The sequence below is a fragment of the Microcaecilia unicolor genome, chromosome 6, assembly GCF_901765095.1.
Source record: "Microcaecilia unicolor chromosome 6, aMicUni1.1, whole genome shotgun sequence".
Taxonomy (NCBI): domain Eukaryota; kingdom Metazoa; phylum Chordata; class Amphibia; order Gymnophiona; family Siphonopidae; genus Microcaecilia; species Microcaecilia unicolor.
This window is the reverse complement of record NC_044036.1, coordinates 239308615-239321169: the sequence shown is the minus strand read 5'-3', so window position 1 is coordinate 239321169 and position 12555 is coordinate 239308615. Positions and strand designations below refer to the sequence as shown.

General features: G+C 44.3%; 1 protein-coding gene across 1 annotated transcript in view; it reads left to right on the top strand.

Moving 5' to 3' along the window:
- LOC115473106 (lipocalin-like) overlaps positions 1-12555 on the top strand; it is a 91750-nt gene that overhangs the window by 65827 nt on the left and 13368 nt on the right. The window contains exons 4-6 of the mRNA XM_030207768.1: positions 5016-5230; positions 7301-7440; positions 11332-11402. Of these exons, the coding sequence (XP_030063628.1) occupies positions 5016-5230; positions 7301-7440; positions 11332-11402 (426 nt within the window). The remainder of the gene's footprint in view (positions 1-5015; positions 5231-7300; positions 7441-11331; positions 11403-12555) is intronic.

Sequence of the window (12555 nt, the reverse complement as noted above, 5' to 3'; positions counted from 1 at the left end):
CTCTTAGGGGTACAGTGGGTTTTGGAGGCCTCCCATTTACCAGCACAAGTGTTACAGGTGGGGGGGGGATGGGCCTGGGGCCACCTGGCTGAAGTGCACTGCGGTACCCACTAAAAGTGCTCCAGGGACTTGCATACAAGCAGGCCTCTAGGACTTGTTGCTGCTGTATAACATTGGCACACCAGTTGACACCTGAAGACAGCGCTGAGTACATCTAGTAGCGCTTTAGAAATGATTTGTAGTAGTAGTAGTAGTAATGTCTCCGAAAACGTCCTTTATTGGAATAAGCACGTTTACTCACAGTTAACTGCAGATCAGAGGTTGTGCCCCACCACTGGCAACGAGTCCCCTGGTACTGAGATTAGCAGTAGGTCAGAGCTGGCAGAATGCTGTACAATGCCCTCTTTCAGCCACATTCAAGGTAATAACTAAGTTCTCTAACATGGCTAACACAGGAAAGGGAACTAAAACTGGCTTACAAAAATGGCCACTACCGCAAGGACTACAACAGGAAACACAACAGGGCACACTCTGACCCAGTAGGCAGGGGGAAAAGCACCATGGGAGAAGAGCCTACCAACTACCAACATTGTGAGACTGTAACACAAGCTAATGAAATCACGGAGCCCAATACCCTAAACCCACCACAATGCAATGCTGATGTGACCCTGTACTGCACCTGAGAACCACATCTGACCCAGGGAAAGGCTGTGACAGGATCACATTCTGCTGTCATGGAGGTGGGTACGGCATTTGAGGTTGGCATACAGGCTGGAAAAAAAGTTTTTAAAGTGGGGTTTTTTTTGGTGGGAGGGGGTTAGTGACCACTGGGGGAGTCCGGGGAGGTCATCCCCGATTCCCTCCAGTGGTCATCTGGGCAGTTGGGGCACCTTTTTGGGACTTGTTCGTGAAAAAAAAGGGTCCAAAAAAAGTGACCCAAAATTGCGGTAAAAACGCCTTTTTTTTTTTCGATTATCAGCTAAAGACGCCCATCTCTCCTCGGCTGATAACCACGCCCCAGTCCCGCCTCCACCACGCCTCTGACACGCCCCCGTCAACTTTATTCGTTTCCGCGACGGAGTACAGTTGGAAACGCCCAAAATCGGCTTTCGATTATACCCATTTGGGCGCCTTTGCGAGAAAAACGCCCATCTCCCGATTTGGGTCGAAATATAGGCGTTTTTCTCTTTCGATTATAAGCTGGTTAGTCCTCCTGCTTGTATTGTATTGCAACATATGTATGCCCCCCCTTGTATTTACGCACTAAGGCATTTGAATGCTCACATTATAGAATATTACTGAGTACACAGCTCACACTTGCACACGTAAGCATGCATTATAGATGTATATATGCTAATATTTTACAACATTGATGCATAAATGGCACCTAACTTTAGGTGCTCTATTACAAAATGAGGGGGATACTGTCTTACATGGCTGAGTCTTTTGCTCTATATACATGGAGGGGCATTTTTGAACGGGGCCGGCCATCTCTAAGGACGCCCATCTCCGAGGACGGCACCGTGAAGGGGCGGGGCCAACTGTATTTTCGAACGAGATGGCCGGTCATCTTTTGTTTCGATAATACGGTTGGGGCTGGCCAAATGTCAGAGATGGCCAGGTTTGAGATGACCGGCCTTGGTTTTTGCCGATAATGGAAACCGAGGCCGGCCATCTCAAACCCGGCCAAATCCAAGGCATTTGGTCGTGGTAAGAGCCAGCAATTGTAGTGCACTGGTCCCCCTGACATGCCAGGACACCAACCGGGCACCCTAGGGGGCACTTCTAAAAATTAAAAAAAAAACATTAAAATAGCTCCCAGGTGCATAGCTCCCTTACCTTGGATGCTGAGGCCCCCAAATCCTCCCCAAACCCACTCCCCACAACTATACACCATAGCCCTTATGGGTGAAGGGGGGCACCTACATGTGGGTACAGTGGGTTTTGGGGGATTTAGAGGGCTCCCATTTACCACCACAAGTGTAACAGGTGTGGGGGGGGGGGGGGTTGGGCCTGGGTCAACCTGCCTGAAGTGCACTGCACCCACTAAAAACTGCTCCAGGGACTTGCATACTGCTGTCAGGGAGCTGGGTATGACATTTGAGGCTGGCAAAAAAAGTTTTTAAAGTTGTTTTTTTGAGGGTGGGAGGGGGTTAGTGACCACTGGGGGAGTCAGGGGAGGTGATCCCCGATTCCCTCCGGTGGTCATCTGGTCAGTTTGGGCACTTTTTTTGGACTTGGACCTGAAAAAAAAGGGACCAAGTAAAGTCGGCCAAATGCTCGTCAGGGATGGCTTTGTTTTTTCCATTATCGGGCGAAGCCGGCCATCTCGTATCCCGCCCCCGTCCTGCCTTCTGTACCCTGCCGACACGCCCCCTTGAAGTTTGGCCAGCTCCACGATTATGCCGATTTTGCCGGCCTTGAGATATGGCTGGCCTTCTCCCGATTTGTGTCGGAAGATGGCCAGCCTTCTCTTTCGAAAAGAAGCTGGATAGTAACATAGTAGATGACGGCAGAAAAAGACCTGCACAGTCCATCCAGTCTGCCCAACAAGATAAACTCATATGTGCTACTTTTTGTGTATACTTTACCTTGATTTGTATCTGCCATTTTTAGGGCACAGACCATAGAAGTCTTGCCCAGCACTAGCCCCATCTTCCAACCACCAGCCCCGCCTCCCCCCTCCGGCTCTGCCACCCAACCTCGGTTAAGCTTCTGAGGATCCATTCCTTCTGAACAGGATTCCTTTATGTTTATCCCATGCATGTTTGAATTCCGTTTTCATCTCCACCACCTCCCGCGGGAGGGCATTCCAAGTATCCACCACTCTGTCCGTAAAAAATTACTTCCTGACATTTTTCTTGAGTCTGCCCCCCTTCAATCTCATTTCATGTCCTTTAGTTCTACCGCCTTCCCATCTCTGGAAAAGGTTCGTTTGCGGATTAATACCTTTCAAATATTTGAACGTCTGTATCATATCACCCCTGTTTCTCCTTTCCTCCAGGGTATACATGTTCAGGTCAGCAAATCTCTCCTCATACGTCTTGTAACGTAAATCCCATACCATTTTTGTAGCTTTTCTTTGCACCGCTTCAATTCTTTTTACATCCTTAGCAAGATATGGCCTCCAAAACTGAACACAATACTCCAGGTGGGGCCTCACCAACGACTTATACAGGGGCATTAAAACCTCTTTTCTTCTGCTGGTCACACCTCTCTCTATACAGCCTAGCAACCTTCTAGCTACGGCCACCGCCTTGTCACACTGTTTCGTCGCCTTCAGATCCTCAGATACTATCACCCCAAGATCCCTCTCCCCGTTCGTACATATCAGACTCTCGCTGTCTAACACATACGTCTCCCGTGGATTTCTACTCCCTAAGTGCATCACTTTGCATTTCTTCGCATTGAATTTTAATTGCCAAACCTTAGACCATTTTTCTAGCTTCCGCAGATCCTTTTTCATGTTTTCCACTCTCTCCTGGGAGTCCACTCTGTTACAAATCTTAATATCATCCGCAAAAAGGCAAACTTTACCTTCTAACCCTTCAGCAATGTCACTCACAAATATATTGAATAGAATCGGCCCCAGCACCGATCCCTGAGGCACTCCACTACTCACCTTTCCCCTCATCCGAGCGAATTCCATTCACCACTACCCTCTGGCGTCTGTCCGTCAACCAGTTCCTAATCCAGTTCACCACGTCGGGTCCTATCTTCAGCCCGTCAAGTTTATTCAAGAGCCTCCTGTGGGGAACCGTGTCAAAAGCTTTGCTGAAATCTAAGTAGATTACGTCTATAGCACGTCCCTGATTCACCCAGTCAATGAATTCAATGAGATTCGTTTGGCACGATTTCCCTTTGGTAAAACCATGTTGTCTTGGATCTTGCAACTTATTGGCTTCCAGGAAATTCACTATCCTTTCCTTCAGCATCGCTTCCATTACTTTTCCAATAACCGAAGTGAGGCTTACCAGCCTGTAGTTTCCAGCTTCTTCCCTATCACCACTTTTGTGAAGAGGGACCACATCCGCCGTTCTCCAATCCAATGGAACCTCTCCCTTCTCCAAGGATTTATTAAACAAATCTTTAAGAGGACCTGCCAGAACCTCTCTGAGCTCCTTCAATATCCTGGGGTGGATCCCGTCCGGTCCCACAGCTTTGTCCATTGTTAGCTTTTCAAGTTGTTCATACACACTCTCTTCCGTGAATGGTGCTATATCCACTCCATTCTCATTTGTACTTTTGCCAGTCAATCGCAGTCCTTCTCCAGGATTTTCTTTTGTGAAAACAGAACAAAAGTGTCTATTTAGCAAATTTGTTTAGCAAAAACTGTTAATTATTTGCCAATTCTGCAAATTCCTGTGATTTAAACTAAATATACACTGTCTTTCACAGTATCAAAAAGAGCACATGAAGGTACACAGGACTGTAGCCCTCACAGCCTCCTCCCCCCTCCCAACACACACTTCTTCACAGTATGAGTTATATTTATAAGAGAAGCTTTGAGACAAGTTTTCCTGTATTGACTAGCAAAATTAAATATAGCACCAAAACTGGCGAAGCACAATGGATTTTGTATCATAACAGAGCAATAAACCATTTTTAGTACAAAACTGTTGCCATACTGGGATAGACTGAAGGTCCATGAAGCCCAGCATCCTGTTTCCAACATACATGGTGTTCCTACTGTATGTTGCCCTATTTTATATGGCCAGTTAGCTGTGCACTACACACATTGCATTAAAAATGTGATTTCCACTTTCACTGGCTAGAACAGTAGGTCAGGACTGCTTCAAGTACAGAGGTACAAGTCCAATTTCTCAAACCAGACAAGTAAAGGCACCGAAGGGGAATTAACTCTGCTCATAATCCTAACCTTAATCCTCACAGCCTACTTTTATCAATCTAAGATTTATGTTGATGGACATCCTAAACCCCAAGAAAAAATCTCTAATTTCCTCCATTCGTCTATAAGTTATTCAAATAAAGGGATAGAATTTCTTTCCTTGCAGCAAATGGTATAAATACAGAGCTCTCTGCAGGGACCAGAACACTCTCAGCAGCTACCAAACAGTTCCTCAGTTGGTGTACGAAGTGGGAAAGGAAACCTGAGACCATGTCTTCCATTCTGGCTCTGAGTGTTGGGCTGCTCCTGACCTGTGTGCTCCAGGCATGGGCTGATGTTCCTCCTCCTCCTAGGGTGATGGATAATTTTGATAATAGCCAGGTAATTTACTTTTAAACTTTTGTCTTCAGAAGTCAAACTTTTGTCTTCAGAAGTCACCATGGTGGGTGGTGGGGTGGGGGGGGGGGGGTACTGAAGGATTTGGATGGAGGTGGAAAAAAACCCAAGGTTTCTGAAGGTGGAGCAATAACAGTTCAGTTATGGTCAGATGCAGGTAGAGAGCAGGACAACTTTACAGGGCTTCATTTGTAGACAAAAAAGAGGTGGAACTGGAGGAGGGGCACATAGGTAGAGCAAGAGGAGAAAAGGGTCTGAATTAGGGTACAGATTGTTTTCTGTTCTGCCCTAGAGTCATCCCCTTCCCTCCAGGTTGCTTTGAAGGAAGGAGCTGAAACTGAACACCTGTGCTTCTCTGCACTGAAAAAAAAAGGTGGAACTGTGTTCCAGGCTTTTCACCCTGAAATTAAGCTCTGCACCTTTATCATTTATTATCCTGCTAGTTCACCTCATGTCTGTCACGCACCCTGTACTTATTGCCCTTTATTCTGTGTCTCTGCTGCTTGCATAGGATAGGAACCAAAGGGAAACAGAACCACACCAGAATTATAGAGACAGGATGTTTAATGAAAGTTGCTTTTATAAATGAAAAGTAGGACCCTTTCTACTTTAGAAAACAGTGAGATGGGCTTCGGGATGGACAAGGGGTGATGGGAGGAGAAGAGGTGACCTGGCACTTAGAGAAGGCAAGACCTATTGGTTAGAGAAATGAGAGGAAAACAAAAGTCCAAACCTGGGTCTCCCACTGCACTTCCTGTGTCCCAGGGCAAGTCACTTTATCTGCCATTGTCTCGGGTACTCACTTAGATTGTAAGCTTTTGGCAACATGTACTTATTGTAATGCAGACTGGAAAAGGTACCAGAAGGCTAAAGAAGCTGTATTGCATTCACTCGCTGCTCACTCCTTTCTCTCAATAACTGCAGACCACAGATGGATGTATTCTGAACCCAGAATAAACTTTTACTTAAAGTGTTTCAGTACTTCATTGCAAAACAATATTGGCAGAGGCAGTATTACAGCAGAGTTTCTTATTCCCTTTATGAGAAATGTAGAGTTCTTCCATCCTTTCTCAAAAAACAAAATTGCTCTAGTCCACATAGGGTGAAGCTGTTAGCTGTATGTAGTAGCAATATAACAGATACACTCAGTACATTTTTTCTAGTGAAAAAGGTGCCGGTACTCAAATGCCAGGCCACCCTTCAGGGATGGGGGTGATCACTGAGGGACCCACCCCACAATAGCCAGGCCCCCTGCAACCAGTCACAGAATCTATGACAAGGCAGAATTTGTGTGTAGAGTATGAGCTCTTTCATTAAAACTTGGGGACCATGGGTCAATTTTAGCAGAAAATAGAAAAGGTGCCGGTACTCAGTACCCCCAAGTACCCCCTCTAAAAAAGCCCTGGATATTTCTAAAACTTCCATCCAGTTTAAATCTCCTCCTTGTTTCTTTGTGTCTACCAATAAGATACTCCCAGTTCCCTTTGAGAGGCAGTTTCTGAGACCACTAAAATACATTTCTCCTACTCAATGTCTTCACACTTTCCACGGTAATTACCATTGGTGGAGCCTGAGGGATTTTTCCTATGCACATTGTTTGTGACAAAATCCCACAGGTCCTACATTATAGTACCTGAATGCTTTTTGCCATTGAACAGTGCTGCATATATCTATCAAGGTTATAAAATGCTAAAGTTTAGTAGAATGGAGTTGGGGAGGTGTCAGTTTCTGTTACTTGCAGAAGAGCTACTCAGAAAGCATAGATAAGACTTCTAAGAAGCTTTTGGGGCACTTCTGTAACAGTGCTAGAAGGAACCCAACCCAGGAGGGGCAGCACAGATAAAAGATCTTGAGCAACTTCTTTAGCTGTTTACCAGGTTCAACCATACCCAGACTTGATATCCAGTTAATACTTTTGAACTCTACAGCAGTCTTCTTGGGAATCTGGCAGGACAGTAAATGTCAAAAATAGAACTGTTATAGCCCAAATAGGATATGTACTGTAGGTACTTGTGTGGTCTTTTAGTCATTGCTCACTGTGCCTGGTACCTCCAGTTTGCAGGAAAATGGTATGCAATTGCTGCAGCAACTAATAACAAAGAGCGTCAAACAATGATGAGAGGAATGTCTTTGCCTACTTTTCACTTCGAACTCACTGATGATGGCAATTTCAAGGTTGACATGAGCTTCTCTATGTAAGTATGGAGTGTACCTAAGAACACTGCCCAAGAGGGATAAGGTAAAGTCTTGGTCTTCACTTCTAGTTTTCAAGTTTCCTGAGGGCTGGCTGGGTATGCCCCAAGGACTGGATTGAAATCCTCTTGGTTAGAGGAGCAGGTACAGAACAAAGGAAGCAAGGGTTGAAATCACACTGATGCTCCTTGTGACTTTCAGCAAGTCAATGCATTGCCTCAGGTATGGGCTTAGACTGTGACCCTTCTGGGGAGAGAGAAATACCTAATGTACCTGGATGTAACTTGCCTTGAGATACCATTGAAAAGGCATTAACTAAATCTACATAAATTAAATAAAAAATCCAGCTAACTGGCAAAACCTGTTCTGAAAAATGATGCCAGTTAGCAACCCTTCCTGTGGAATGAGGAAAAGAGGAATGGAGCTTTAGTAAAGGGTTTTGCTTGCCTGATAACTTTGGTTATTAGACCACAAAACTCTTAGACTATACATGATTTAGAATTTGATAATGATAAACTGAGGACATGATGCATGATAAACTGAGGACATGATGCAGAAGCCATGGGAAAGTTGAGGGCTCTTCAGCTTGGAGATTATATGGCTGAGGGGAGATATGACAGAGGATTATAAAATTCTGAATGGAGTAGAATGGGCAAATGCAAATTGATTGTTTACTCTTTCATAAAGTACAAAGACTGGGGACACTCCATGAGGTTACATAGCAGTACATCAAGTAGGAGGAAATAGTTTTGCACTCACCACATAGTTATCTCTGGAACTCATTGCCAGAGCAAGTGGTAAAAGCAGGTGATGCAGCTGGGTTGAAACATTTGGACAAATTCCTGGAGGCAAAGTCTATAAACTGTTAAGATAGAACTGGGGAAATGAGGTACAGGGTCCGATCTCTAGTTTTTTAATGATTTTTTTCATATTTATTTTTATATATATATTGAGGTCGGGATTTAAAGTTTTCTCCCATTTCATTATTTTTGTTAATGAATATGTATGAGAGAGATTTGCATGTCTACTACCTCCATTATACAAAAATCTTTTTCTTGCATATTCATTATGAATACCCTGACCTATTGATGGCCCTCGAAGATTGTTAAGGTCTAATGCAGTGGTAGACCTCACTGGTCAGTACATTTGGACTATCTACACTGCCCAAGAACAATACGCTAAGGACTAGTGCAGCGGTACACCTCAGAAGCGTCATGCTATTTACAGAATATATTCATATTTCTGTCTAAGAACCCAGTTAATCTGTATCATGCGTCTTTGGAGGAGCTTTTTAGACTTGATTAGAGACTGCCCTGACAGTCTGTTGTAGGTCCAGGAGAGTGATTATTCTATTAGGTCTTTTTCTCCTCTTAATAGATAAAAATATATTAGAAATATTATGTGGATATTGTTTATGAGTATGATTAATAATTTCCTCTGTCAAAATATCCCCAAACCAGACCTGTTTGTGATTTTCAAGGTCTAGAGTTATCCTTTCTAGTGGTCAGAGCATACAACTATAAATAAGCAGAGCTTTTGAGATGTTGGTCAGAATCTTTTGTCAATTGCTATAATTTTTCAGTCTGACTAAATACAATTTTATAATAGCAAAAATAATATTCTTTTCTTTGGAAGCTATTATGTAGATCAAATGCCTTCTGAAGTCTTATAAACTCTACAGTGTGGAAAATCTTGACTGAGTACAAAACATTCATATGAATGTGAATTGTTGATATGTAGTATTATCAGGGCCCGTGGAGGGGAATAATCGAACGGCGCCAGCCATCTATATGGCCGGCGCCATAAAGTGGCGTCCGAACCGTATTATTGAAATAAGATAGTCAGCTATCTTTCATTTCGATAATACGGTTGGAGCTGGCCACATCTCAGCATTTGGGCCGGCTTTAGAGATGGCCGGCATTGGTTTCTGGTGATAATGGAAACTAATGCTGGCGATCTCAAACCCGGCAAAATCCAAGGTATTTGGTCATTGGAGGAGCCAGCATTTGTAGTGCACTGGTCCCCCTGACATGCCAGGACACCAACTGGGCACTGCAGTAGTCTTCAAAAATTGCTCCCAGGTGCATAGCTCCCTTACCTTGGGTGCTGAGCCCTCCAAATACCCCCAAAACCCACTCTCTACACCACTACCATAGCCCTAAGGGATGAAGGGGGGCACCTACATGTGGATACAGTGGGTTATAGGGGGGGGGGTTGGGAGGGCTCCCATTTACCAGCACAAGTGTAACAGGTAGTGGGGGTGGACCTCGGTCCACCTGCCTGAAGTGCACTGCACCCACAAAAAACTGCTCCAGGGACCTGCATACTGCTGTCAGGGAGCTGGGTATGACATTTGAGGCTGGCATAGAGGCTGGCAAAAAAATGTTTTTTAATTTTTTGGGGGGGTGGGAGGGGGTTGGTGACCACTGGAGGAGTAAGGGGAGGTGATCCCCGATTCCCTCCCATGGCCATCTGGTCAATTGGGGCACATTTTTGAGGCATGGTCCTAAAATTAAATGGACCAAGTGAAGCCGGCAAAATGCTCACTAGAGCAGGCCTTCCATACCCTTCCAAAACGCCCCCTTTAACTTTGGCCGGCTCTGCGAAGGAAAGCAGTTGGAGCCGGCCAAAATCGGCTTTCGATTATACCGATTTGGCCGGGTTCAGGAGATGGCCGGCCATCTCCCGATTTGTGTCAGAAGATGGCCAGCGATCTCTTTTGAAAATAAGCAGGATAATCTCCTGTACTCAATGGATACCAGCTGTTGTAGGCTGACCATTCAGAAATGGACTGTTTTGGCAGTCTGGGCAAACTGCTCTGTGATGGACTACCATCAAACACCACAGCAAAGAGAGGCTGTGTTAGTGCATGGCTTTCTAAAATCTCTGTCAATATTATCCTATTCCTGATGGATTCATTTGGTCACTACTATGCATCATGTTTTTTTCTTGTTTGAGCCTACTATTTGAGACAAATTACCACTCGATGTTAAATTGGCTGGTGAATTACTTTCTTTTTATAGACTATCCAAGTTTTGTTGTTGAAAAAACACTTATGATTGTTTTATTCTGTTTGTGACATTGTTTACCTCTGCATTGTAAATTTTGGGGCCCTTTTAAAATGCTGTGGTAGAGCTACAATGGCATTGTCACATGCCAATCCTGCACTACCACGGTTCACCGCAGGAGCCAGCGGTAGTGCCACCCCCAGCATGTGTCATTTCTGGTGCAACCAAAAATATTTTTTTATTTTAACCACTGGTTAGTACGGTAAAGGCTCCCCCAGGAAATGTCAGCACAGCAACTTTGTACTTACTGCACAGCCATTTCCTTTAAAAAGAAAAACAAAAAACACGCTGCAGTAAAAGGAGCCTCAGTGTGCGGCAAATCCATGTGTTGATGTTATTGCAGGGCCCCTTTTACCATAGCTTTGTAAAAGGGGCCCCTTATGTTGTAAACTGCTTTGTAGCCTTCCAGGGATAGTCTAGCTATTAAGATGGATAAACAAATACTAAGGATCATCATTCTTTTGAAATGATGTGGAAAATGACCCAAAACGACAGGGAAAAAAATCTCTGAAATTTCATTTTTTTTTCCTGTGTTGGAAACAGTGTGCACTCTTTGGTAAGAGTCCACACTCTCTGTGAAAAAGTGTGCACTCTTTCCAACATTGATGGTGAAATGAAAAAACCAAAACCCTAAAACAAAGTGAAAATTCCCATAAATGACACAGGAAACTAAACAAAATGCAAATTTGGGGGCTACACACCCATATTAAATACCAACACCGAAACTGAAAACTACTAGTGCAAGAAGGGAGGTCAATCTGAGTTGTCTACATAGCGCAACACTGCTGAATGGTCAAGTGTTTATCTACCTTTTTGTATTTGTAGAGGTGACAGCTGTCAGAAACAAACTGTACTGTACAGGACCATTGGGAAACCTGGCACCTGGGCCTATGAAAGTAAGTCTTAAACAAGTTACATTACATACATACTGCAGTGTACAAAAATTCCAGAGCACACAATGAGTGGCATTTTCAATATGACACCTAAGTCTGAATTTGGACATTTCAAAAAAAAAAAAAAAGAAGAAGAAAAATGTCTATCTTTTTTTTTTGAAAATACTGTTTCGAACAAGGTTTTGTGCTTTGGACGTTTTGTTTTTTTGGTTCATTAAAAGAAACAACAACAAAAAACCTGAATAAGTGCAAAATGTAGAGATTCATGCCATTGGGATGTAGGAGGAGCCAGCATTTTTTAGTAGACTGGTCTCCTAGACATTATTATTATTATTAGCATTTGTATAGCGCTACCAGACGCACACAGAGCTGAACACCTGATACAAAGAGACAGTCCCTGCTCAAAAGAGCTTACAATCTAAATAATACAGACAGACAAGACAATTACGGGTGAGACATCCCAGGAGAGCAATGGGGCACCCTAGAGGGCACTTCTGTGCACTTCATGAAAATGCTCCCAGGTGCACATCTCACCTTTGCTCCCTTATCTTGTCCCCTGAGCCCTCCAAAACCCACCCAAAACCCACTGTCTCCCACTGTACACCATTACAATAGCCCTTATGGGTGAAGGGGGCACCTATATGTGGGTACAGTAGGGTTTTGGTGTCTTTGGGAGAGGTCACAGTTTCCACCACAAGTGGGACAGGTAGAAGAAGATAGGGACCTGGGTCCCCACTGTGTACTGCACCGACCACTCCACTACTGTAGGGACCTGCATGCTGCTCTAATAGACCTGACTTTAACATCTGAGGCTGTCATAGAGGCTGGTACGTCATATTTTTATTCACTTTTGGGGGGAGGTGGTCAATGACCACTGGGAAGGGTATTTGGGGATCACCTTGATTCCACCCTTGATGGGGTGGAGGAGTGGCCTAGTGGTTAGGGTGGTGGACTTTGGTCCTGAGGAACTGAGTTCAATTACCACTCCAGGCACAGGCAGCTCCTTGTGACTCTGGACAAGTCACTTAACCCTCCATTGCCCCATGTAAGCCACATAGAGCCTGCCATGAGTGGGAAAGCACAGGGTACAAATGTAACAAAAATAAATTCCCTTCAGTGATCATTTAGGGCACCTTTATGTGTCTTATTCATTCTG